Raw genomic sequence first — 25,687 nt, forward strand, 5'->3', positions numbered from 1 at the left:
TGGGGGTGGGGATGGGGGCGGGGTGGGTGGAGGGAGTCTGTAAGAAACCAGGGGAGTACAGTAACCCAACAAACTTTTCAGTACTTGAAGGCCATTTCCTCACTGGGATGCACAGCTGTACAGGATGGGTTCCTCCAATTCCAGGGCAAGTTCTAGTATGCAGGCATCCCAGCAGGTTTAGCATTACTCAAGAACCCAATAAGGCTAGTCATCAATATTACCTAAAGAAATGGGCCCCAATAATCCTATCTTGGGACTTGGTCTTCTCTCCAATCAAGTTCAAGTCGATGGTGGAAGTATTACTAGCAAGTATGCAATGGGGAGCACAATATTTTTCAAGATCGGAAAAAATTTGTTGTTTTAACGAGACATTCTCAATGACTGCCTGTTCCATGATTAAAAAAAGACATAAAAAGACTTGCAAACACAAATATAATAAAATCATAAAACAGATAAAATTAAATTTAAAAAATAAATAAATAAAATAATCAACACATTTTCGGAAGTCACCTCTATAACCATGTCCACATCCCTGAAGCTTTCATAGTCAAGAACACCCTTGAGAAGCGATAGGGTCTTCTCAAGCTTTTCTTGAGTCATTTTCCCTTTTTTTACACGACTTTGCAGATTGGCTGAAATCATGCAATAAGAATACTACATAATGAGTTCTTCCTGACTGAAAAACATGGATATAAGTAACAAATAATCGGACACATGATCAAGATCACACCTTTGACTCTCCCAATCCCGGCCTCTAGGAACCTCTCATTGACTTCTTTCAGAATCACTGGGTAATTACTAAGTATCAATGCCGTCGCAATTCCAGATCCCATTAATCCTCCGCCAAGAATTGCCACTTTGTTTATTCTCCTGGGATCCAAACCCTGATCTGTGATCCCAGGAACCTGTTGACATGTTTCGAAAGAGGAAATGTTACCCCTATACTCTTGTTCTATTATTTGAGGATTGGGTGGGAAAGGGAGTAACGTTCAGACCAGCATTGTCACAGATAGTACACTCCAATTAAATATGGACTTTGTTACTCAAGACTGACCAGGATTATGAGTTATTTTGTGACCATAATATGGCATTCCGAGCTTCCAACTAAAACTCTTCAAAGTTTTTACTAGTTATTTGACGCAAATATATTGTAATATGGTTATAAGGGTAGTATTGTCTACAAGGAGCAAATCATACTTCTCTATTATAAATAAAGGAGGGCTGGTGCCAATTAGACACCAAGTCATACTTTCCCAAATCAACAAAATCAAACCATACTTTAGCCAAGCTTTCATTTTTCAATATGAAACCTCATTTTTGTAAGAATCAAACGGAAGTCCTATTTTGGTCAAAATAAACCGAATGATGAAGAACACAAATTGAAAGAAAATCTTGCAATTTTTCTGCTTAAAACCCAAAGAATGTCTATAAGAATAACTCAAGAAAATAAAATCACCAATAAACATTTTATGGTTTTGGTGCCTAGTTTCATCTGGTTGTAGACTTCTAGTACAGGACTAGAACAGTGAAATCCAGTATAAACATGTTATCAACTAGTATGTATAAAGGACTACTTCATAAAGAAACATACCCATGTAAGAATTCAATCTAGAAGAATCTCCTTTTATTGCACCCCCACCCCTTTTGTAGGAGACAAGATGGAAATCAGTACTTAACATTTATACTCACTACTGATAACATGGAATGCCTTGATACACATTTTATATTTTTTTCGACCAATTTATTTTAATACAATCTTCTATAAAAATTATACAAAACACAATAAAAGAAAATATGCGGGAAGATTGACCAAATTTGATGAGGCGTGCCACAGCCCTGGACAATTCTGGGTTTTTTAAGAAGGTGGGTGAAGGGAAAGAAACCCCACAGAACTTGTGTTCATTGCAAAAGGCTAATATTGACATTTATTTAAAACAACAAAATATTAAAAGATAACATAAATAAAGTCAATGGAGATAACATATACAATTGCGTTCAAACCTTCGAGGTTCCACGTTGAGCAAAAAAGATGTGGATCAGGCTCTTGCAAGTTTCAGATTGAACAAGTCCCTGAGAAGCCTCTACCTCCTGCAAAGTTCCAAGATACAATATCATAGTCACATAATAGCTGAACATTCAAAGAAAGCAAAAGCAAATATATACATACACACACACACACACACACACACACACATATATATATATATACCTTCCAAAGTCCAGCGCGTGGTCCAGAAACTATACCCTCTTCAATGACATCAATGCAAACTAATGGGTGTTCGAGATTGGGAGCTTGTTTTCGGGCCTGAGCTCTTGCAAACTTGAGTATCTCCCTAGCCTCCCCAAGGGGCTCTAACTTGTTAGTTTTGTAAAGACTAGCAACCCATGGTCTTCTGCACTCCACGATATCCAGGGCCCAACGACGAGCAGCGTTCAGCAGCTCATTTGGTGGCACTATGGCATCAACAAGGCCCAAGGAATGAGCTTCATCTCCTTTAACTGCCTTTGACATCTATTTAGAGAAAGACACGTAGAGAGATCTCAGGTGAAGGTTGAATGACTTGGGTGAAAGTGTTAGTCATGAAAAACACAGGTGATTTAATATCTTGGAAGCATAAAAATATACCAGGATCATTTCAAGTGCCTTTGTAAGACCCACAAGACGTGGTAGCCTTTGTGTTCCTGAAACAAATGAGGAGTGAGAAATCATTATTATTTGTGAGATTAAAGTTTGTAGATTATAACACGGGAAATCAGAAATCCATGCACATATTTGTCCCAAGGCTGTACAAGAAATTAATGGAACTCCATAAAATAAAATCAAGGTTAACCCCTCAACTCAAAAGAGGGGGGGGGGGAAGTAACATGTAATTGTTGTCCCCCACCCACATAAGATTATGTGATGAGACACTAGGAGCCAAGCAGGACTTACCAGCATTAATGGGAAATTCTGTTAGTTTAGGCACCATACTCATTACTCCATCAATTAAATTTGCTCCAGGTGGGATGGTATCCATGTACTCAGACAACTCTAAGTCGAACCCACTATTCATGCTATCCACAACAAACCCACAATAGTCTTGGTGCCAATTAGGAAGAAGTGTTATTCTTTATCCATGCAGAATTATGTTGCTGATATTACTATCATCTAACCATGACCAGCATCTACATTGGTCTCGGTCTAAAATCTAATAACCAAACATGTCACTAAAATGCATCCTGAGAGTGGAACGTGAAAATTAAGAGAATATGAGGTCCATACTTTGCCTAAACAGTACTATCATCCACTGCTACCAAGTCCTGATATGTCACCAAATATGCTAATCTTGTCATGCGATTCATGCCACCAAAAAAGGCATTACAAAATCGTGCACCTTTTTTGTCAATCTTTTTATAAAATGTGCATGCTTCATATACAACAACAGCAACAACAACTTAGCCTTATCCCAACTAAATGGGATGGCTACATGGATCTATTCAAAGACAAAATAAGAATAGTAATAGTAGAAGGAAAGGAACACAACACAACAAATCAGCCAAATCCAACCTAAATGGGGTCAGCTACATGGATCCTTGCCCTCCATAAGCTATGCATCTATTTCCTCACTACTTCTCCTATGGTTATTTTAGGCAGATCCCTAGCTCTTTTTGGTCCTTCAATCTGAATCAGATCACTCCTCCTTCCTGGTGCATCCCCAAGCCTCCATTGAACATGGTCATCCACCTCAAACAACTTTGTTAGAGCTTATTATAAATCAACGCAACTCCGAAATAAGCTCTAATATTGTCATTTATTATTTAATCTTTCTTAGTTTTGCCGCACATCCATCTCAACATCCTCATCTCATCTACACATAATTTATCTAAATGACTCTTCTTAACTGCCCAACATACCATACCATCCCATACATCATACACAATCGTATAACTGTCCTATAGAATTTTCTTTAAGATTTAAAAGAATATGTCGGTCACACAACACTTTCCAACGCACCTCTCCACTTCATCCATCCCACTTTAATCCTCTGTGAAACATCATCTTCCATATCATATTCTTTGTTTATAGACCCCATATACCTAAAACAATCACTTTGCATTTTCCTTGTGCTCAAAATCTTGTTAAAAAGATTAGTTAACCAAGATCCCATACAATCCTAAGCTCTTCCATACTTCTATTGGGACCTCATCTAGGCATGTTATCTTACCTACTTTTATCTTTCTTAAGACTTCTTTAACTTCACAGCCACTCCAACCTTTCATATATATCAATGGTGTGTAGTGACTTGATGAGTAATGCATTCTTTTGGGCCACTCTTACTCGAAGTGCCTCCATTTTGTAGGCCGTAAAAATACTTTTCCCGGGAAGTGTTTTCTATGGGGGAGCGGCGTTCCTGTGCATGCGAGGCCCAATGGAAACACACAAGAAAGCATCCACAAGAATGTCATTTTTCCTTTCATAGGGAGCGAGAGTCATTTCACGCACCCATGTGTCTAGGCGTAGGGGCCACACTTCCCCCACAAAACTCTCCCTACTTTTCTCATCTCTTCATAATGTCCTCATCCCTTACTATAGCACTCTACCATCATTGCTTTTAATACATCTCACATGGTCAAAATATTTGCTCTTCCTTTCTCTCATTTTAGCGATCTTATATATAGATTTTTTCCCTTCCTTAGCATTCAGATTATTATAGAGGTCCTCATATTTATTCACCCTTGTTATCCCCACAATCTACTGATATATAGCTTTTTCCCCTTTCTTAGTGTTCAGATTATTTATTCAGGCTATTAATAGTCCTTAAACGGGCTATAATCAGTCTAAAGGGATTTAAACATGCTAATCAGATTAGAAACAGTCAGTTATCTTACCATCACAATATTCAGTCGGTCTTATTCGGGTGACCATCAGCCCACTACCTTGCACTGAGAATGTCCAATTATTAATCTTATATATAATTCACATAAAACATACCCCCAATTCCTGGAATTATTCCAAGTTGAAGTTCAGGCAAGCCCAGTAGTGCAGTCGAAGTAGAAATGCGTGCATGGCAAGCCTGACATGCACGAAATATAAAGTATCAAAAGATATCGAACCCATGTATGGATGAACATAACATCTTTTGTCTAAAACAAAATAGCAACACTTACCATTGCGACCTCTAATCCACCACCAAGGGCAAGGCCGTCAATAGCAGCTACTGAAGGTTTTCTCGCAGCTGGAAGTAGCAACCGTTGAAATGATCAACACAATTCCAGTCTAACATTGAAAACTCATGTATGTAGAGGAGAATGACGTAAATCCATGAATAGGTACCTTCAAAAGTGTCAGTGACGATTTCTATTGACATAAAACCTGGCTTTGGCTGCTCCACTGTAAAATACACAGATGGGGCTTATCTTAGAAAGAATCAGTAGTATATTACTACGATGTAAAGCAAAACAAAGGAAAAATTGATCATACTCTTTCTCTTCAGAATTCCACCAAAAGCTGTGATATCGAAACCTCCTGAAAACTTGCCCACAGAACCTAGACATTTAACAATTTCATACCTCAGTCAACCATCTCATACCATTAAGAGAAACGATCGATCATTAGTCCTTCCCATTTACCAGTAACGACAATTGCCTTCACGTCATCTCTTCGCAGTGCTTGTTCATAATTCTCTTTTAGGCTGAGTAATACTGGGAAAGACAAAATGAAGGTCATATTGTGTAATTCAGGAAAATAAATAAGAAACCATTAGTGGAGAAAATAGATAGACTACAGCAACCTCTAGGATGATACTTATTAAGTAGTCAAATATGTAGTTTAGTGCATTTAATTTACCACATCAACCAAAAATCATTACACATTCCAGTTTTGCCACTGATGGTCAGATAAGAAAATTAAGAGCATGTTCAAGGGACTTAACCTCAACCAATCAACTGAAATAGAAAAGCTATTTCTAGAGTTAGTACAGAGAATTGCACTCATCCATTGCAAGATGCTTCTGATGGTGTTATGTGTTTCAAGGCTCGAAGGGCTATTTCCTTTACTTAGCTGCCTCTCAATAGTCCATTAAAGCCTTCCAATTTCGCAGCATTCAGCCAGCATCCAGCTATCATCTACAAGTACATGAATGATGAATCTAGCAATTCTTCTTCCCAAGTTGGTAGTTGAATGTGAAGGGAATCTCAATTTGATCTCAATCTACATAACTACATCTATCAATATAGTTAGAAATAATGAACTGGGCCAACCCATATTTATCGTGATAGGAAATACCAGCCTCATTTAAGCCCTATCCAGCCACTAGGGTCCAGCTGCAAGAATGCTGTTCTGTCATTCCACTCTGTTAAGGGTCATATTTTATTTTTAAGCTTGTAGAATGATGCAAAGCAACAAACCACCTTTTCCCCTTTTTTTTAATGGAAAATTTATGTGTCATCCTTCAGTGTTTTACATAATCCATGGACATGGAAGTTTATTCTTTATGGCATATCATTCCTTCAGGAAATCAACCGATTGCCATCTTGAAAGGAAACCAATCCCCTGACCCCAAGGCAAACTGGTATAGAGTTCAAATGGCAGCACTTGAGGGCAGTCGTTAATAATTTATCCAGTCTAATTCACCAATGTCTAGGAGAACTTTATTATCTTTCAGTATCTATCTGTTGGTAAGAAACTGGTCGGTCCCCCTTTCAAATATGAAACCGCCTACGGATCTTCTTGCTTGTGAAGATGTGCTCTGACATAGATGTGATTGAATCCCTGCCGTACCAGAAGGATAACAAACTTTTGCAAACCCTGATTATGAAACTACAGAACTCGAATCCTTGGTGCACAAGTATCCCTGCTAAAGTATAAACAGATCTGATAAAAGGGGTATAGTAGTGGCCTTGAGTACAAACCATGATTAAGAATACAAACTATATTAAAGGGTATTTCAAATTCTATTGAACGGAAGTCTTCCACAGTAAAAATAAGAAAAACCATTCAGTATTTATCTGTAATTCGAAACAATTTGGGCAGAATGAAGAACAAAACCCCATTAAACGAAGCGAGAAAACACAAAAACAGATCCTGAACATGGGTTAGGAAGAGTACCATCGAAGGAGAGGGAGTTCACAGGAGGGTTGATGAGGGTTATTACCGCCACTCCATCAGCTCCAACCTCCAAAACTGTTCTTCCCTTCTTGTTGCTGCCCATATCTCCTCTTCAGTCCTCCTCACTCTCTGTGATCTGTCTCTCGCAATGAAGTTGACGAGAAGCATTTGCCTACGAAACTTGAAATGGTTAGCAATTACAGTCGCAGTGAAGGGCTGGATGGTGTGATCTTATGGTGACGTACGTGCACAGCATTATTATCAAACTGTCTTAGTAGGTACAGTTGAGTTCTATAGGAAAATGATCTCGTCACCAATGGATAAATGTGGGTGACTAACCCGACCAATTCCATTTTATTGAAAAGTATCCCAAATGTCTTCTGAAATTCCTTAAATAAACCTACATATACCGGCCTGCGGTGGTCTATTCTTCATGTGCATTCGTTGGTTTGTCTTCCTCACGGTGCTTGGTGACTTATTTTCAGATCCATTTCTCTTCGGTGTGGCGTCATTAGTGGAAGTCGCAATGGTCCTTATTGGTACACCACAACCTCCGCCGGAAGTGAAGAATGCCACGAAGCACACGCTGTCACTCTTCAATGGACCGGAGCTCTCCATAAATCCACTTGACGTCTTCCATATCTCCATGTAGAAGTGGTGGTTGGTGTTGGAATTTGTCAAACTATTTCTGAAGGATAAATGTCGTGTGGGCTTTCACCACTGCTAGAATTTTAAGGTATTTTGGATTTAGGAAGTAATTAGAAGATCTAAATACTTTTCTTTTACGGTTAAAGGGGAGATATGTTCCAGAAAAAGACTTATCAAACACCAAAAAGTCTGTTTATGAAACAAAAATTGAGAAAATCGTTTCTACTATTTCTAAACACAAACTATATAAACATTATCAAATGGTGCCAGTCTGCTACACTTTTTCTTAATTTGTATAGGATATTATAATCAAACAAAAGGGTTTCGTATAATTATATCTTGGGGTGTAAGTGTAACATTGTGGTTGTGCACTCGACTGAACAAGTTCTAAAGGCATCTTTCCATTCATATCAATTTGATAATTGGTTTTTACCAATTTAAGGTCTCGCATTATAATCGAGGTTCGTAGGTTGTTAAATGTTCTATTCGATCGATCGATTATCAAGTTGCGTTTGGTAACGTTCTATTGGAATGTTTCTGGAGTTTTTCGTTCTATTAGAACGAAAAAATGGAATAATGCGTTTAGTGCATCATAGACGAGTTTCCGTTTTTTTGGAGCAAAAAGTGAGAAAATAACTATAGAAACTGAAATTGAAGAAACGACAAATTGTTGTTCTGTCTTCCTAGTTTCATTCCAAATATAAAAATAAATAAATAAAAATTTGAGGGGATTTTAGGGAAATCGTTCCCGATAAATTTGCCTTCTACCATAGCTCTTCATTTTTCACAATTTCGTGCACAGAGATGAGAGAAGACCTGCGTTTTTAAACTATTCCATAAACATATTCACCAAACACTATTTTTTCGTTTAAAAACTGCGTTTTAATACATAAATTGAAATTTTCGTTTTTGACATGAAACGTCTTCCAGAAATGTTACCAAACGCAACCTCAGTCTATAATTAGGTTCGAGACTTCGAGCTACTCGAACTTTAACTGCACTAATTGACTAATGAGGTTAATAACAATCCTTGAAAAGACTATAATCAATCTAAATGAGTTTAAATATGCTAATCGGACTGTAAACAGTCAGGTATCATGCAGTCACAATATTCAATCGATCTTGATTGGATGACCATCGGCCCACTACCTTGTATTGAGAAAACCAATTATTAATCAATTGGTGCATGAACCCCACACATTTAATGATTGATAAGACCAAACTCAAACTTTAAACTGATCATATCAAATTGGGATCTACCAATACCGCCCAACTTTGAGATAGGATCCGTTGCTCGTATTATTGTTGGATGTTGATTCGTACGATCAAGTGATCCTACAAGTAGTTGACCCGTTTTTTTAAACTTTTGACAAGGTACATACTGATATACTGTAAGGATTCTAGATGGTGATGGTGAGACCTCTGCAAGGTTCTAAAACTCAAGAATGTACATGAGATCGGCCAAGTCTTATAGCATTTTTATATTGATCCAGATCGGTTCCTCTTCACACACATGTTTTCCTTTACCTCAATGATAGGGATGAGAATTTGAATTGCATAGACCCATCCATGTTCACATTCTAGCAGCTTTCAAACTAATTTAGATAGTTTCGGAGAATTAATTTTTAGAATACAAATTTCCAACACTTCAAAACAAATAGTGGTAAGTATAATTTTGAGAAAAAGAAGCCCCGCAAGAGAACAGAATGATTGCCCTCCCTCATGAAGGGTGGAAATCTCATTAATGTTGATGCTTTTGCGCAATGCTCCCATTGGCCATTGCATTGGTGCAGGATTACATGGCCTCTTAGAAAACACTCTCCTTTTAATTGTATAGTAAATTTTTATTTTCAACTACTTTACCTCAAACCAAACTAAGCCTTAAATGAATATGTACATGAATTGAATGTGGATTTTCAATTATCCATTTACATTCAGAGTGAAGACTAGAGAGTGACATTGTTGTCTCATTGTCTGTATTGAACAACAGAGATATGAAGTAGACAAAAATTTAAGAAGATGAGAAGATGAAGAGTTGAATCCATTGCCCCATTGACATTGATGTTGAAATGTCTCAATTGCTTTGGACCCCCTTTACCCCACGTCTTAATAGGTGAAGCTCTTGCCCTCAAATTGGGGATGTACATTGCTATCATTGCTGTAATCCATTGTGATGTCTTTCATTCAGATTGACCGGCATTGATTTTTTGGTTGGTGGATGATTCCCCACTTCTATTTGAAATCTTAGAATCATTAATATCATTAAACAGCTATAGGGAAGTTCTATTTATTTTTTACTGGAAAAATAATGATACCCTATCATAAGCTTCTATGCTTGGATATAGTGACAGTGAAATGTTGGATGCTCGGTGCATACTCCCCTTAGTGCAGGGACATCTGACCATGTAGCGTTCTCTTCTTTTTATTTATTTATTTATTTTTAACACAAATCTTGACTTATTCTCATCAAGATTTGTGAGAATCTTTTTTTTCCAAGGATCTACTTTGCATTCAGTCCTGGTGGCCTGTAGGATAAAATTTTCAAATGGAGGAAAATTTTGTTTTGATGGGGCTCTTGTCATCATTAATTGTAGTGAACCATTTACATTGCACACAAAATCTTTTACCAAAAAGAAATAAATAAAGAAAAAATATCTATGAGCCTACAAGGTACAAGGTAGGCTATGCCTAGACACATTTGGTTAACTTTATTTTATAAAATAAAAACTAAAAATCCGTTCGGCTCGTTTGGTTGCAATGAGAATTTAAAGGGAATGGTAGTGAAATTTTCATACTTTAAAAATAAATATTTATAATCATTATCCCATATGATTGTATAAACTGCTTAATTTTTTTAACCATATTTAGTAATGATATATTTGACAAGTAATTTTTATTTTACATATCATAGCAAAGGGTTTTGAATGCAAAGTAAAATGAAATTTTATAACCAAATATGAAATGATTTAAAGTTAATATTAAAGTCACATGGGTAATAATTACACATATTTATTTTTTAAATATAAAAATTTCACTTCCCTTCCATTTAATTCCCCCGCTTTAACCAAATATAGCCTTCATGATATGGTTTCCTATGTGGCCTTTCCCTCTTCCATATCCAATAGTTCAAAATGATCCCACTTTCTTGGGGCTTGGGATATTCAAGTATTTCTCATATCTCCTCCATGAGATTGGAGTCATTGGACTGAGATTTCAACCATAATAAAATAATGATATTAATGCACTGGGTTTGGGCCCATTGGATTGCCACATTTAGTACATAATATTAATGTACTAGGTTTGGCCCATTGGATTGCCTCGGGACTTGGATCCTCTATGGTTTAACAGGGTGTCTATGTGCATCTAACGCCCATAAATGATCACCTTAAATTCTATGCTTGAACATATCTAGCTGTTGAATGCGCGTCAAACACACTATTGTGACATAGAGGAATTCAATCTATTGTCTGGTATAAACAAAGTTTAAATATATAAATCAGCCCTGATCCAGCCAATTCCATTCCAATTCTAATTTAAATTAGATAAAATCATCTAATGGAGGTAAAATTGTTTAAAAAAATATTTTTTTTATCGAAATTGAGAGCAAAACCATCCAATTCGCATGATATATCCAATCCATATCGGTATTAATATCAGTATCAACCGAGTTCAATACAGAAATACCGTTACCAAACTAAGGTTAGACCAGATAAAGCCTGATTCGGGCCGATCTGGAAAGGAATCCGCTAGACCTAATTCGGTTCCCGGGTCCATTTTTTAAACCCAGGTTGGGACCCATAACTGTGATATCTTTATTAACTCTTATGAGGTGCTTTGTCCTTTTCTGCCGTTTATTTATTATTAATAAGAAGAGAGAGAATCCGAGAGAGAGAGAGAGAGAGAGAGAGATGGAAATAAGAAAAGGAAAAGATAACTAAAGAGCAAAGTGTACATAAAAACAAGTGTGGTGAAGCTTAAGCAAAGAGAAGCAGAGCGGAAGAAGCTTGGGATCCGAGGCTCCAAGCCTCCATTAGCTTTCGTTCAAGGCCAAAGAAAAACTGAGAGAGAGAGAGGAGGAAACGATGGATGAGACTAAGAGAAGCGGAGGAGGAGGGGCTGCCTTCTCCAAGTCCTCTTCCGACAAAAAATCTCCGTCTTCATCGCCTTCGTCTGCGAAGAAAGTTGTCATCAAGAGTGCGGACATGAAGGAAGACATACAGAAAGAGGCGATCGATTGTGCTCTCTCTGTCAGTTCTCTATCTTTATCTCTCTCGCAGTTCCCATGTAATTTTATATATATATATATTTTTTCAATTAAATATTTATTCTTTGATCCTGATCTTCCTGCGCAAAATGAAATTCGATTGGTTAGGCTTATGAGAAACACAGTGTGGAGAAGGACATTGCAGAATACATCAAGAAAGAGTTCGATAAGAAGCACGGACCTACCTGGCATTGTATCGTCGGTCGCAATTTCGGTAACCCATCACCTCTAACCAAGAAATCTTGCTGTATTAGAAGGATTTGAATGATTATTTTAACTTAAATGCAATAAATTGTGTTACTTCAACGTAAACCAATATGTTTCTGTTGCAGTTACTCGAATTTGAGGAGCAATTAGACAGTAAAATCTGAATGCTCTTTCACTAGTTCATAATCGTACAATAGTCAAAGATTTGTGTTTATTTATTTAAATAAATGTTTAATATTTATTATAGACAGGGCCAATAACCCCCTTTTATGCCCAGACCTACTATCTTATGGAAACAAATCTCTTAATTGGTAATTCTACTTCTTTTTTCATTTTACAGATATATTTCCTTTATTTGGGGAGCACTAATTGGAGTTGCTAACTTTGTGATGAGTCAAATGCTCTCAAGGTTCAGAAATTATAAAGTAATTAAAAGAATTGGATAATCCTGCCGTTCGAGGTTTTTAGTGAGGTAGAGGGTCTAGAAGGTGTAGACGTTTAGTTTTGTTCAGAGAGGATGTCAACATTTTTTTCCCACGAAATTAGTATGTTATATGGTTTCTATTTTTCAATGCATTTTGTAGCCTATATAAAAGCAAAGGGGGGGGGGTAGCTAACCTGTGTAGCTGAATTGTTGTTTGCTTTATTTAATTGAAGTTTGAGTTGTCACTTGCTTGCTGTTCTTTCGGTTGGTGCATTTGAGTTCTACTGGTGATTGGTGCTTTCACCAGCACTATTTAAGTCATATCCTCTCTCTCTCTCTCTCTCTCTTCTTTTGAGTACTTGGTACTGATACTTGTGTGGCACACTCCTGATATTCTACAGAAATCTTCCAAGGTGATTGTAAAAAGAATAAGGTTAGGGTTTACCTTGCTGGATGAGAATCACAAAATGGAAGGATCTTGGTTGCTTGAGATCACAAGCCCTACGCGTTCCCTTGCAATTGAAGCTCCTCCTTTAATGGTGGATTGTAGGGACCTCGATAGGTGGTCGAAGGGATCTAAGGATTCCTAAAATGCAAACTCGACACTCCAAATCCAAGGACAATGATGGATGTCCTTGGAGACACACACAAGAGGGAATAAGGGAGAGAGCAAGGCGAGAGAGTAAACGTGGGAGGGAGAGAGGCTCTACTTTTGGTGGCCAAATCACTTACTTATAAGGTTGGCCACCTAGGGATCCCAACCCTAGTGGCCCATGGGCCCACAGAAGCCCCATTTGAGTGCATAATATAAAACCGTGCCTAGCCTAATTTTGTAACAGTAATGAATAAAAAAAAATTAAGATTCTGAAGAGATTCATTTGTGAGCTCACAATTAAATTTCCAAAGAGTTTAGATTTGAACCAACTGTTTAGAAATGAGCCTAAAATATGAGGTTGGGTGTGTCTTGTAGCAGAGTGGGATTCGTCTGCTTATGTTCAACTAATCATCCTGCATCTAGCCAACTTCAATATCTAGACCATTTGACTTCTTTGGCATCAGATCCTTTTAGGGGGTGCTTGTTTGACCTGAATCAATTGATCCAACAAAATAATGGTAAATGTATGGCAAAGAAAATCAGTTTCTGTTAAGAAAGAAAAATTAGGCTGTTTAGCTAGTGAATTAGTATGTACTCATGGAATGCATACAATTGCTAAAAATTAGTTGCATGATTTGGCGCTATGTAATTTACTTTGTAGTGAGTGTCAGTTGGCTTGATCAATGGAATCCTTAGCCTAGAGCCCGTGGTTGCACTGGGTATTGAATCTTGCAAATATAGACTTAGCTGATAGGGATGTAATGGACAGAGTTTAGAGTTAATTATGGTCCAAATGAGTGATCAAAGAAGACAAAGAATTGAGACAGGAAGAATGATGGCCAAGTGAAGTTCTCTTGCTTACAATGTTTGTATGTGGAGTTACTCTAAGATTGGATGAGAAAGGGAGACTTGAAATCACCAGCATGGTAGGTGTGACACATTATATGGTAGCACAGTGGAAATAAAGGAATTTTAATTCAGTTTTTGTGTTTACAAAAATTGGAGATCTGGGTATAGACAGGACCCAGGGGCTGGCCGGGCTGCACACCATTTTCTTATTACCCTATTCAGGAAAATATAATGGAACTTTCTACAATAATAGTCACCTGTTACTCATTAAAAAATGGAAATAATTGGCTTTCTTAGGTTCGGGGCCCACAAGATCCAGCAAGGGTTTCACTATAGTTGATCCAGTTGTTATGTGTATCATGTCGCTGAAGTTGTTTAGAGATTATGGGGCTGTATGACAATGTTTCTATTCCAAGTTAGCATCTCTGAGTCAGAAATACTTTATTTTGTTTCTGTTCGTTTGGAATACCTACTGTACAAAAAAAGTTGTTGTATGGTAAAACTAGAAAAAGTACTTCTAGCACTAAAAAGAACAGAAACATGCGTGGAATGCATATTAACAGAAGTACATCTTCTGTTTCTACCAATTTTCATATCCTTATATAGTGCAAGAATCCAAGCAAAAGTTTCAATTCTCAAAGGGATCCATTTTTCTCAGGATCCTTTATATCCTCTAAAATCACTAATGAAGCAAAAATGTAAAATCCGATATGAGTACACATGATCATGGTTTCCAGAGTCATGGTCTCTTGGTCATGGTGTGAACTGTGAATGGAGGGAGAGTTGTCTGAGTTTATTGGGCCTTTTTGTTACACATTTGTGTTTTTGTTCTTTATGAACAACTTCAAATGTTTTTCTTCAATTACCAACAAATGTTTTTTTTTTGGCACCCTGTTCATTAAACAAAAAATAAAAAATAATAATAATAAAACACAAAAACAGACTGGACATCACATGTTGTGTTCCAATTTATTCCCAAGAAAATAAATAAATAAATAACACAAAACACCAGAACTGTTTCTTTTGAGCATTGCCTTACAGTTTTTAAATCTCCAAGTTTGTAGTAGTGGTTAGTTTTTATTGTCTTCCACCAAATTTTGATTCTTCAGTGGGGATTGTTATGTTTCTTTGGTAATTAATGTTATTTTGGGATTAAGATGGTCTGTGATTACAGATAGATTGTTCTGTTTTCTCTTGTTCCCCAGTTATGGTACTTTTTATTAGTAGGGCTTACAAAAAAGTGGGAATTCAATAAGGTCATAACAAAGGTAGGGGATTACCAATAGTTGTTTTGGTCAAGTTGAGATTAATTGATCTGAAGATTTGAGTCTTCACATCTTTTGGCTTTAGTTGGAGCGTTAGGGTCTTTTTTCTTCTATGGATTTGAAGTTTTAAGTACTACCTCCAGTTACTTCTTTTGTGGCCGCTGACTTGTTTCCAATGGATTCTTTTTCTTGCTATCAAATCTCTTATGTATGACTGTTGAAAGCATGATCACAGCCTTAAAAACCAGTATTGTAAACTAATTCCTGGGTTTTATTATTCATTGAAGCTGTTCTAAGTTTCATGCACAAACCAGAAAAATCCACAAGCTTTGAAACCCTACCTTGGCTTTGCCCCTTGAGAAAAAAATTTAGGGCTTAGGAATAGGCTGGGAGACCTACCAGCCAGCCTTTATTGAGTGGTTTTCCACACTGATTGGTCAGACCTAATTTCTAATTTATGCTCCAGCTGAATATCGTTGTCAGGTAGACCTGAGTGGGGAATTAACCCAGTGCTGTTCAAAGGATGATCACAGCCTTAGAAACCATTATTTAAACTAATTACTGGGTTTTATTATTCATTGAAGCTGTTCTGAGTTTCATGCACAAGCCAGAAAAATCCACAAGCTTTGAAACACTACATTGGCTTTGCCCCTTGAGAAAAAATTGTAGGGCTTAGTAATAGGCTGGGAGACCTACCAGCCAGCCTTTATTGAGTGGTTTTCCACACTGATTGGTCAGGCCTAATTTCTAATTTATGCTCCAGCTGAATATCATTGTCAGGTAGACTTGAGTGGGGAATTAACCCAGTGCCGTTCAAGTAAACCTTTTTTTTAGGATGAATTGACACGGATGTGTTAAAATTGAGATGTGTTCCTTAGTTTGCTCAGTTTGTTGAGTGAAAGCTTCATTGCATTGGTTTATAATGTGGTCCTCACATGGTGTTCCTAAGGGGAGTCATTCTGCTTTTTCTTTATCTGATTACGATTATTAGTGTGCAGTGGTGCTTGAATATTATTCTTCAGATTACTGGCACACTATGATATATGGGACATGGCTTCTTGACATAGACTCTCATGTCAACACAGCTGGGCACATTGTTGGACCTGGCAGTGAGAAAAACAGAGATAGAAAGAGATTAGCTTGGGCTGCTGCATGGTAAATAATAATATGTTATTACATAACTCAGCATTGCTGCAAGTTGAAACCGCTGTAAGGCCCTGCTGCATTGTGAATCCCATTTTGTTCATATGATGGAATAAATCCCATACTCCACTGGAAGTTGACGCCTCTCCAACTGTGCGAATTACATCTTGTTCATCAACTGAAAAGGCCTAACACCATAGAAGTCAGTGACACTGCAAGTCATTACAACCCTGTTCTTCAAATGACAACAATGAGAGAAACCCAACATTTGAATTCTGCATTTATATTATGTGTGGTTGATTTTCATTTGTGCCCCTACAATTGTAGTTCACATATTTTCACCTATTCCCCTTGATTTATATTTTGAATCATATACCCCTACATTTACATATAAGTTTACAAGGAAATCTTCAATCTCAAAACACACTTGTCTAAGATGAAATGCTGATAGTAACGCATGTATTTACATGTGTGATGCATATGCATTTATTTATTTGTTTGTTTATCCTGTTCCCTTGTCTGGATTTCATGTGACTGCTGTGTCCAACACTCCATGTCCACACATCATAGTTGGTGCAACTGTTGGAGTGGAGGCCAATTACCTGCTGGATCATACTTTTTCTGTGTCCATTAATATTAGAGTATATCCCGTGGAAACACTGTTGATTTGTCAATTGAGATTAAGCTTCCTTCGGGATATTATTTAAGGTTCTGATTTACAAGACTCCTGGCTTTTCGGGTTTCATGATAATCTTTCAGGAAAAAGGTGAGAAAGCTGATAACTGATAAGTGAGGACCTAAGGCCTACCTTGTCATTCTACTTCTGAAGAAAAATGTAGCAGAACATGTGATGCAGATTCTTCACCAAACTAGGCTTGTTTTATTAGGAATAAGCCTAGGGTTGGTTTCCATACATGTTGGGCTTTTGATCTCATGTGTTTTAAGTGTAATAGGCCACTTTTAGGGGCTTAAAAAGGGGTTTTAAGGTTGCCTACGGGATTACTAGTTTGTTACCTTCTTCATTAGTTTCCTTTCTAAGTTGGGTTTAATTTAAGTTATATGTGTTTTCTTAGGAATCAAGTTATTAGTTGAGTCAAGTCATTAGTAGTTAGTTTCCTTTTTCAGCTAGTTTCTAATTTTAGTTAGTTTTCAATTTCAGTTTTTAGCAAGTATTGTATTAGGAGACTAAATTAAGGTTTCCTTTTGAGGAATCTTCTATTTTGTAACTCCCCCATCGACATTATAAATAAATAAGAGGAGACTCCTAAAGCTGGAATGATTTTGATAAACAAATTAATGGTTGTTGCTATTCTCTTCTCCATGGAGATTTGTCATGTGTTTGATCAAGGCTGATGGAACTGGTGTTTGATCCAGTTTACTCTCTGCGGTGTGAAGCCCTAGAGGTTCTTCTTCTTCAAGCTATCTTCTTCTTCTCTTAATTAGTCAAGAATCTACGGTTGTTGCAACCATTTACAGGTAATTGATTCCATCTTCTTCCACAGTAATGCCCAGGAAATCTTCTTAGGGCCCGTTTGATAATATTTCAAGAAACGCGTTCTTGCCGTTTCTGGACACAGAAACAGAACAAAAAGCGTTTGAGAAAACTGTTTCGTTTCACTTGTTTTCAGAAATAGAAATTGAAATTTTTACCTATTTATGGTTCAAGAAACGATGTTTCGCCTGTTTTTGTACACGACTCGTGGTGATTCTTTCGTTGGTTACTATCAACTTCTAGAAACATGACTTATCAAATACCTTCAATTCCGTTTCTGTTTCTAGAAACAGAAATTTATGTTTCTGCTGTTTCTTGAAACAGAAACGGCAGAAACGTTATCAAATGGGCCTTTAGTTTCCAATTTGATCCCCTGATGCCTGAAACACTTTCAGCCAACCTGTGGCTGAAACTAGGGTCAACCTTCCCTCCCATCTGGGTCATCAATCGTCCAAAAGATCTGGCTATTCTGACCAGCTGTTAGTGAGATATTTAAAATCTTCCCAAAACCATGTTTTAGTGATCTGTTCTGCCCGGGACAGAAATCAGTAGAGCTGTTAATGATCATATGGTTTCCTTTGATATTGGCCTACGAAACTATGAAGGAACAAGCCTATACATCCTCTGTTAAGCCCCTAATGTCAGGTTCCTAATCTGATCAGAAAAGAACGTCCTGCAGAGATTGATTGGCTGCTTTGTTTCCTATTTGGCCTACTTTTCTAAGTCTGAATTATTGTGCACTGTTGGACTGTTTATGGTTGTTCTTTGGTAAAAAAAATCCTGCAGTTGTGAGCTGGTTTGACTTGTTCAATCCTAGCTTTACATCAACATGTAAAAGATCCTCAGCCAATCAGTGTATCACAGTGCTGGTAATATTTTGGCAGAGGTTCTGCCTTCCATATCAGATGAAAATTCCGTTTGATGTGAGGCCTTTTTGCTTCTTACTTATTTGTCCATAGAAAAGTAGCACAACTCAACTCAACCCAACTTGAGTAAGCTTTTTACCGACTAAATGGGAGTAGCTACACAGTTCCTGTCTTTCCAGTCAACTCTATTCGAGCCATACATGTTGTCAACTCATTCATTTCTCCTCTCACCACTTCTCCCATATTCATTTTGGGCGTCGTCTAAGAAACAGTAGTCACTGGCCAAATTAAAAGGCTTAAGAGTTCCCAGTCACCTGTGAATGACAGACCTGACCTGATCTGCGGTCAGATCAGTGAATCGTTGGAACATACTGATATAGTTTCCTTGGAGTTCTTCAGTGGACTGGGGTATTATCGTAGACGTGTAGCTGTGAATAGAAACTCAGCTCCTGTTAACTTCCCCCCCCCCCCCCCCCCCCCCCCCCCCTCCCCTTTTCGGTTGTGCACTCCTTACTTTAATCTCTGCATTTTATCGGAATTGACGTCAGGTTTATAACCATCACAATTAATGTCATCTCTTACCTAAAAGTTGAATCTGTTTGAATGCCTCCACACTTCACTGCAATTTGCTGGTATAAAATTCAGAAGGTTTTCTTTATCATTTTATTTGTGTTCCCTTCATTATTCACACACTTCGCATTGTTACGATAATGCAATTGATCTAGTACTGTCCTTAGTTGCATGAAGTGAAAGCAGTGATATTACCATCTCAGGAATATGAGTAGGTTCTATTTCAAAGAGCACTGACAATGAAACGAAGACATTCAAACTCTTACTTTAACATTTCTTTTTTTCTCGTCTTTTGGAGTCCAAATTTATTAATTTGGTTCCTGACATATAAGTAGGATTTCTGAACATTTAAATTAGAAATAGCAATTAAAAGAAGAAAAAAAAATTAAGGAAATTATGTTTATGTGCAGTAGAGAGCTATGGTTAGAATTTGTGGGAACAGTGAGTCTGTTGAGATGCATCATCTACGTATCTTTAAAATGTGATCTTTGTAGTACTCTGTTCGTTTTCAAAATTAAGGCATCATTTTTCTTGACTTGGCTACTCCAATTGACTGATTAGAACCTGATTGCGTTTGCAGGTTCATATGTCACTCATGAGACTAACCACTTTGTCTACTTCTATTTGGATCAGAAAGCAATATTACTATTCAAGTCTGGTTGATGGTGGGTGTTATGGTGTGGTATTGAGATAAAATATGGTGTTGAGTTTAAGATTGGGAGATTACAGCTACCATCTGCTTGTAACTATGTCAGTTGAACGGTTGGCAAGGAAGATCTCTTGCAGGATAATGTTGTGCTCAATCTGTATATTTTCACTCCAAATGGTTTCTAGTGAAACAATGCGTCCATGGCAAAAGAATGGGTGAAGGGAAACTCGATCCTTATGATTTTATCTTTATTAATTTGGGTTTATCACCATTTTTAGTCACCTGACCAGCCCTTGTAGCCCTGCTTATAATATTATTCAAGCGAGATGGTAGATGGACAAGCATCTCCACCATGAGCAAAAGCTTATTTGCCGAAGGAACTAGTCTCATGCTCCTTGGCAGCTCTCTTTCATTGGCATTGGTTGTATTGGGATCTAGGAATATTATGTGAATCAACCTTCATGAAAACTATCTTTGGTTGCAAGTAGGGTTTTAATGCATGGTATCAGTCGCCGCTGATACCGATGCAGATACAGATCAATCGTATCAGGTCAGATTGAACAATTGTACCAACAGGCAGCTAGGACTTATCTAGGAGGCAATGACTCACCACTTGGCAGCCTGAGTGGAAGGTGACCACCGAAGGCCCTCAGCGAGTGGCCTTAAGGCTAATTGGATAACCAAAGCTTCCCCAACAATTGCTTAACTAGGGAAAACATGGTCAGTGGTCACCATATAGAGCTGCCCACCCTCACATAGAACTAGACCTAACCAATGCTTTTCCCCACAATTTTTAAGCTAGGGAAAACATGGTTAGGGTCACCATATAGAGTTGCCCCAACCTCACAGAGAACTAGATCTACCATTCCTGTAGCCCGCAGCTTATTGGAGAGGGAAACATTAGTGAATATATGGAAGAATTCTAAGCTTGGCTGGTGCCGTGTGGAGTTGGGTGGTGCAAGGATGAGGCTGGTGTTATTGGTGTACGATGTCTTGCATCCCGTTGTAGTTTAATCCAAGGAGTACTGGTGTAGGCACCTGGACATAACAGAAAGGCGATCCTGCTTGTCAATAACCGGGCTGTGGGGATTGCAAAGGGGGCAGGAAGCCCCCCTGCATAGCCGGCGTGTAGGGGGCATAGCTCCTGCTCGAATTTTTTATTTGAAAGCAGTCTTGTACTTTTCGGATTAAGCTTTTTCACGCTATATTTGTGGCGAGGTTTTCTTTCTCTACAATGCTAAAAGTGGTGTGAGGACGAGCGTTGTAACCCTATTCTCCATTGATAGTGAAGTATAATTTTATCTCACCAAGAATGTAGGAAATCTTGTTAAATCTTGTAAATCTATGTATTGTTTATTCTTATTTTTTAATTATTTTCTACATCATTTTTAAGGTTGTGTTTCTACAATTGCTGCAACAATCTTAGCCACATATCCATGATTCCATTCACCATGTGCAACCAGGATCTTAATGGCTGCATGGTATGACCAAACACCATGGAGTTTCTCCTCTACCAAAATTTTCCATAAAATAATTGTATAAGGGCCCGTTTGATCTTGTTTTTAAAAATGGTTTTTCCTTTTTTTTGTGCTCAAAAACGGAAAAACACCCTAAAAACCATTCGATTTTTTTGTTTCGTTTCATTTGTTTTTAGAAACAGAAATAGAAATCTATGCATATTTCTATGTCTGAAAACAGGAATAGAGAAACAAGTTAGAATTGATTTTCTGTTTCTAGAAACAAGTGGGAGCGACAAAAATTGTGAAAAACTTGATACTTCACTCAACCTGCCCAAACCTCAATTCATTGTTGAAACTTCTTGCTATATAGATGTGATTTCAACCTAGTTGTGCGAAGCTCACAGTTTTGGATTACCTTCATCCTGTTGAAGCTCATCTTCATGAAGTATACCTACAACTCCAACGTCATGCCTTCACTCGTGAGTTGTATTCTTACAACATCATGCCTTCACTCGTGTCTTGAACTTAACTACACTGTTGAAAGCGTTTCGGAAAACAGAAAAATCAATCACCGTTTTGCAATTCCAAAAATTGTTTCTTAGCACAGTTTCAAAGTCGGTTCTGTAGCTTCTAGACACAGAAATAGGAGAAACATTTGGCACCGTTTGATAACGTTTTTGTTGTTTCTGTGTCTAGAAATAGTAGAAACAACTTTTCATCTTTCCGAAAATATAAACGGATTTTTTGGTGTTTGATAAATTTGTTTTTCGAAACTTTTTTTGCAGGCATAATGCCACTTAAAAACCCAATAGTATCATCAGATACCCAAAAGGGAGAGAGGGTTTAGTTGCATATGTTCAGGTTTAAATAGTTGAGAGATTTATTGGGCACAACAACGTTTTTTTTTTTTTTCTCTCAAATTCGTTTTTAGAAACGACGAAACAAGTCCGACTTATTTCATCAAAGTTGTTTATAAAATTGTAAATAGGCATAAATTTTGATTTGTTTCTAGAAAATGGTGAAACGGAACAACTTAATCAGACGTTTTTTAGGTTATTTCTCCGTTTCTGGGAATAAGAAAACTCATAAATGACAGAAACAAAACGTTGTCAAATAGTGCCAAAATCAAACAGATCCCAAAAAAACAATCATTTTCGTCATTTTTACTCAAATCAAGGCGCGTTGCCCCCCACTCGCAACCCAATCTTTCAAGCACCAATCCATATGGGAGAGAGGCTACATAGAAACACAAGATGCAAACCGGGCCCGCTGGGCTGGGGGGCAATGAAGCAGACCATGTTCAATAGCCTCACCGTCATTTCCACAAGGGAAAATATCTAAGAACACAATCTCCCTATGCTTAGTTTTGTCTGTTATGATAGGATAAACTAGTTTTTAAAGATAGATCTCAGATTGGGGTAATAATGAATAATTTCTTCCGGATTAGTATATCGATGACGTGTTCAATAAATTTTATAAGTATCAACTTGCCACGTGGTATATATTCTAATGAGCATGGTAAAGCCTGATCTAAACTGTCGGACAAAGATAATTAATTATTGTCTAATACCAATTAAAATGTGTTTACTCAAACGTTACATGCCCACATTAGATGATTGGAAGCTTTCGCTCACTCTTTTCTCTTAGTTTGACAGTCAACTTACACCACCACCAACTTAGGCTGCGTTTGATAACGTTTTAGAAAAATGTTTTTAGAGTTTTTTCGTTTTCATAATAAAGCATTTAGTGCATTATGGTGTGTTTAATTTTTTTTAAGAACAAAAGGTGAAAAAAAAAAAATATTAGAAAAGAGAATTGACGGAACAACAAAAGATAGTTCCGTTGTTTCAGTTTTGTTAAAAAAAAAAAAAAAATATTTTGACACAAACTGAAATTTTTGTTTTTAACACGAAACGCCGTTTCTTGTTTCAAAAACATTACCAAATGCAGTCTTAGGGCCTGTTTGGTATCGTTTCTGTTTCAGAAACGCTGTTTAGTTTCAAAAACGAAAATTTCAGATTCTGTGTCAAAACGCAAGTTTTAAACGAAAAAATGGTATTTTAAAATTTCAGATTTTTATCGAGATTTTTTTTTTTTTTTTGTAAAATGGAACAAAACTGGGAAGATGGAACTCCATTTTGGAGTTCCGTCCCGTCAAATCTCATTTTTTCAGTTTTTTTTTTTGTTTTCAGTTTTTGTTCCAAAAAAACAGAAACAGATCATAAGTGCATCAAACAGAAGATTCTGTTTTTTCGTTCCAATAAAACGAAAAAACTCCAGAAACGTTTTTTTATAACGATACTAAACGGGCCCTTAGTTTTAAGTATTGATAATTTGCTATTGCTGATCCCATGATCCATCCAATTTCAGACGAGGATCACTTTTCTGACCTGATTAGAGTTGACATTGATTGGGACCCAATGCCAACTCCAATCACTATAGCTATCTAAGAGATCGACACATGTCCAAATAGTGATTCAACAACTATATTTCTATAGATTAAAACAGAAGTATTATACCGAGAGCCGTTGCATCACCGCATAAGAGACGATCCTGATCCCACTGGCTGAGGGACCCAGACACACCAGCAATGGTTAGGTAACAGGTGTTCGATGTAACACTTTCATATTCTCTGTGTGGGTCTACCTCCGCCCTTTTTCTCTCTGCAATCAAACACTCTATTTTTCTTTTCTGGTGGAGGAACTAATTCTGGAAAAGACAATTTTCTAGTGTTTCTGTTTCCATGTGTTTTTGTCCTCTCTATCAAAAGCAAATCCTTTTACGGAACTAATTGGTCAGAGAATTACCACCGGAAAAGTTCCACAGTGACCACCGGAAAAGTTCTCTTGGTCTTTTTTTTTTTCTTACAAGGAAGCTCAAACAAAACGATGAAGGGCATTTTCAGTTATTACATATGAACTACAGGGCTAAAGATGGAATTCAGCAACTCCCGAGAATCCTTTTACTACTACTGCTACTAGTACTAGTCGTTCGAGTTAATTCACTCTCTTGGAATCTCAGATTTGATTCTCAGTACACGAATCCATCCGCTTGGTTTCTGATCCCTCTGCGATGGGAATGACGAGACGAAGATGCTCCAACTCCAAGAGATCTCGATGAACTGCAGTTCTTCCTCCGTACACTCTCTTCGTCCATGAAAATCTGTCTACACCTGCAATCCACGCTGCAGAACGCTCTATCTCCTCTGGAATGAGAGAACAGAGTAAGATCAAGAGAAACCCACTAACATATATGCTCTACAAAGTGAAAAATGAAGCATAACCCAATTTCCAAATCGACCAGATGTGATGAGATGAAAACCAAGATCAAACTAGAAAATTAAAATAGACCCAGAAAAATCTGAACTTGATAAAGTTGACATAAACACAGAACAATGAATCTAAGGTTAAATTGAGGGATTTAACTCACTTGTACATGTAGATGTCTTTGCCAGGCAAGAGTCTTTGCTTACAGAGAAAACAGGAGTCGAGAAAAGTGATGGCTGGAAGAGTTGATGGAGAATATAGAGATGAATTAGTAGGTGAAAAGGAAGTCTTGATCATTGTAACTTTATTGATGACTTGTGGACCTCTGTTTATGTTCTTCTGGGTTTCAAGTAGAATCCTCAAACCCACCATCTCTCTCTTTTTTCCTCGGCGGCTGCTGCGGTTGTTGTGCTCTGGTGGCCTTAAAAAGGGACAAACGAAACGAAAATTTAAATAAATAATAGAGAGGACTGAAGAAGACTGCAGGGAGGTTGGCTGAAAGATATTAGAGAGATAGAGATAGAATCCAGAGAGTTGATGGGTCCCCTTGCAGAAAGATCAAGAATGGTAGTAGTAGTGTAGTACAGATTTAACTTGTACTGCTTATTCATTTCCACGTAGATACGCTAATGGTTTCCACTTTTTCTATTTGCGGCTTTTCTCCAAATTACTATTATCTGTCATTCTGTCCTGTAATGACGAATGAAGATAGTGATCTTTTATATGTTTATGTGCCTCTTTAAGTTGTGAAGTTGGTCGATGCTCACATATGTATAACTTTTAGGTGAAAATTAATTACTAATAGATCTATCCTGCTAAGGGTGTCAAAGTTCAGTCCAGAATCCGGTTCGAACTAGTTGATTTGGTTTTGGTTTGTGGATTTTATGAAATTGATGGAAAAA

At 37.4% G+C, this 25,687-nt stretch overlaps 4 protein-coding genes across 7 annotated transcripts in view; 2 read left to right on the forward strand and 2 right to left on the reverse strand.

Annotated features, from left to right (window-relative positions):
• Window positions 1–181, forward strand: part of LOC122081681 — a 547-nt gene extending 366 nt beyond the window's left edge. Inside the window, exon 2 of the mRNA XM_042648874.1 lies at window positions 116–181. Within this exon, the coding sequence (XP_042504808.1) occupies window positions 116–181 (66 nt within the window). The remainder of the gene's footprint in view (window positions 1–115) is intronic.
• On the reverse strand, window positions 43–7,402 carry LOC122082607 (glyoxysomal fatty acid beta-oxidation multifunctional protein MFP-a-like). The gene is made up of 12 exons (XM_042650287.1): window positions 7,088–7,402; window positions 5,611–5,682; window positions 5,462–5,527; window positions 5,315–5,371; window positions 5,149–5,216; window positions 4,973–5,054; window positions 2,627–2,682; window positions 2,210–2,512; window positions 2,002–2,088; window positions 731–905; window positions 511–632; window positions 43–385 (listed from the first exon to the last, which is right to left on the reverse strand). The coding sequence occupies exons 1-12, from the start codon at window positions 7,188–7,190 to the stop codon at window positions 218–220; spliced, it is 1,359 nt and encodes a 452-aa protein (XP_042506221.1). The 5' UTR covers window positions 7,191–7,402; the 3' UTR covers window positions 43–217.
• Window positions 7,403–11,623: 4,221 nt separating this feature from the next.
• LOC122082666 (dynein light chain 2, cytoplasmic-like) lies at window positions 11,624–20,340 on the forward strand. Of its 4 annotated transcripts, none has more exons than XM_042650374.1 (4): window positions 11,624–11,635; window positions 11,806–11,982; window positions 12,108–12,213; window positions 19,991–20,340. In XM_042650374.1, exons 2-4 carry the CDS (start codon window positions 11,818–11,820, stop codon window positions 20,071–20,073), a joined length of 354 nt encoding a protein of 117 aa, XP_042506308.1. In that variant the 5' UTR covers window positions 11,624–11,635; window positions 11,806–11,817; the 3' UTR covers window positions 20,074–20,340. The 4 variants fall into 4 exon arrangements, with proteins under 4 accessions (XP_042506308.1, XP_042506307.1, XP_042506310.1 ...); XM_042650373.1 differs by having other exon boundaries at window positions 11,628–11,643; XM_042650376.1 differs by lacking the exons at window positions 11,624–11,635; window positions 19,991–20,340 and adding an exon at window positions 12,547–12,782 and having other exon boundaries at window positions 11,669–11,982.
• A 3,649-nt stretch (window positions 20,341–23,989) lies between these two features.
• LOC122082660 (FCS-Like Zinc finger 15-like) lies at window positions 23,990–25,297 on the reverse strand. The gene is made up of 2 exons (XM_042650361.1): window positions 24,949–25,297; window positions 23,990–24,724 (listed from the first exon to the last, which is right to left on the reverse strand). Exons 1-2 carry the CDS (start codon window positions 25,155–25,157, stop codon window positions 24,550–24,552), a joined length of 384 nt encoding a protein of 127 aa, XP_042506295.1. The 5' UTR covers window positions 25,158–25,297; the 3' UTR covers window positions 23,990–24,549.
• Between the last annotated feature and the right edge of the window lie 390 nt (window positions 25,298–25,687).

Source organism: Macadamia integrifolia, chromosome 6 (genome assembly GCF_013358625.1).
Source record: "Macadamia integrifolia cultivar HAES 741 chromosome 6, SCU_Mint_v3, whole genome shotgun sequence".
Lineage (NCBI taxonomy): Eukaryota > Viridiplantae > Streptophyta > Magnoliopsida > Proteales > Proteaceae > Macadamia > Macadamia integrifolia.

What these genes read in the sequence shown, in the direction of transcription:
- LOC122082607 (XM_042650287.1), bottom strand. Translation starts at nt 7,190, where the DNA reads ATGGGCAGCAACAAGAAGGGAAGAACAGTTTTGGAGGTTGGAGCTGAT. An exon ending in GAAGGCAATTGTCGTTACTG is followed by an intron (nt 5,528 to 5,610) that starts GTAAATGGGAAG and finishes TTAAATGTCTAG; the next exon opens with GTTCTGTGGGCAAGTTTTCA. An exon ending in CGTCACTGACACTTTTGAAG is followed by an intron (nt 5,217 to 5,314) that starts GTACCTATTCAT and finishes TGCTACTTCCAG; the next exon opens with CTGCGAGAAAACCTTCAGTA.
- LOC122082666 (XM_042650374.1), top strand. Translation starts at nt 11,818, where the DNA reads ATGGATGAGACTAAGAGAAGCGGAGGAGGAGGGGCTGCCTTCTCCAAG. An exon ending in CGATCGATTGTGCTCTCTCT is followed by an intron (nt 11,983 to 12,107) that starts GTCAGTTCTCTA and finishes TCGATTGGTTAG; the next exon opens with GCTTATGAGAAACACAGTGT. An exon ending in TATCGTCGGTCGCAATTTCG is followed by an intron (nt 12,214 to 19,990) that starts GTAACCCATCAC and finishes TTGCGTTTGCAG; the next exon opens with GTTCATATGTCACTCATGAG.
- LOC122082660 (XM_042650361.1), bottom strand. Translation starts at nt 25,157, where the DNA reads ATGGTGGGTTTGAGGATTCTACTTGAAACCCAGAAGAACATAAACAGA. An exon ending in AAAGACATCTACATGTACAA is followed by an intron (nt 24,725 to 24,948) that starts GTGAGTTAAATC and finishes CTCTCATTCCAG; the next exon opens with AGGAGATAGAGCGTTCTGCA.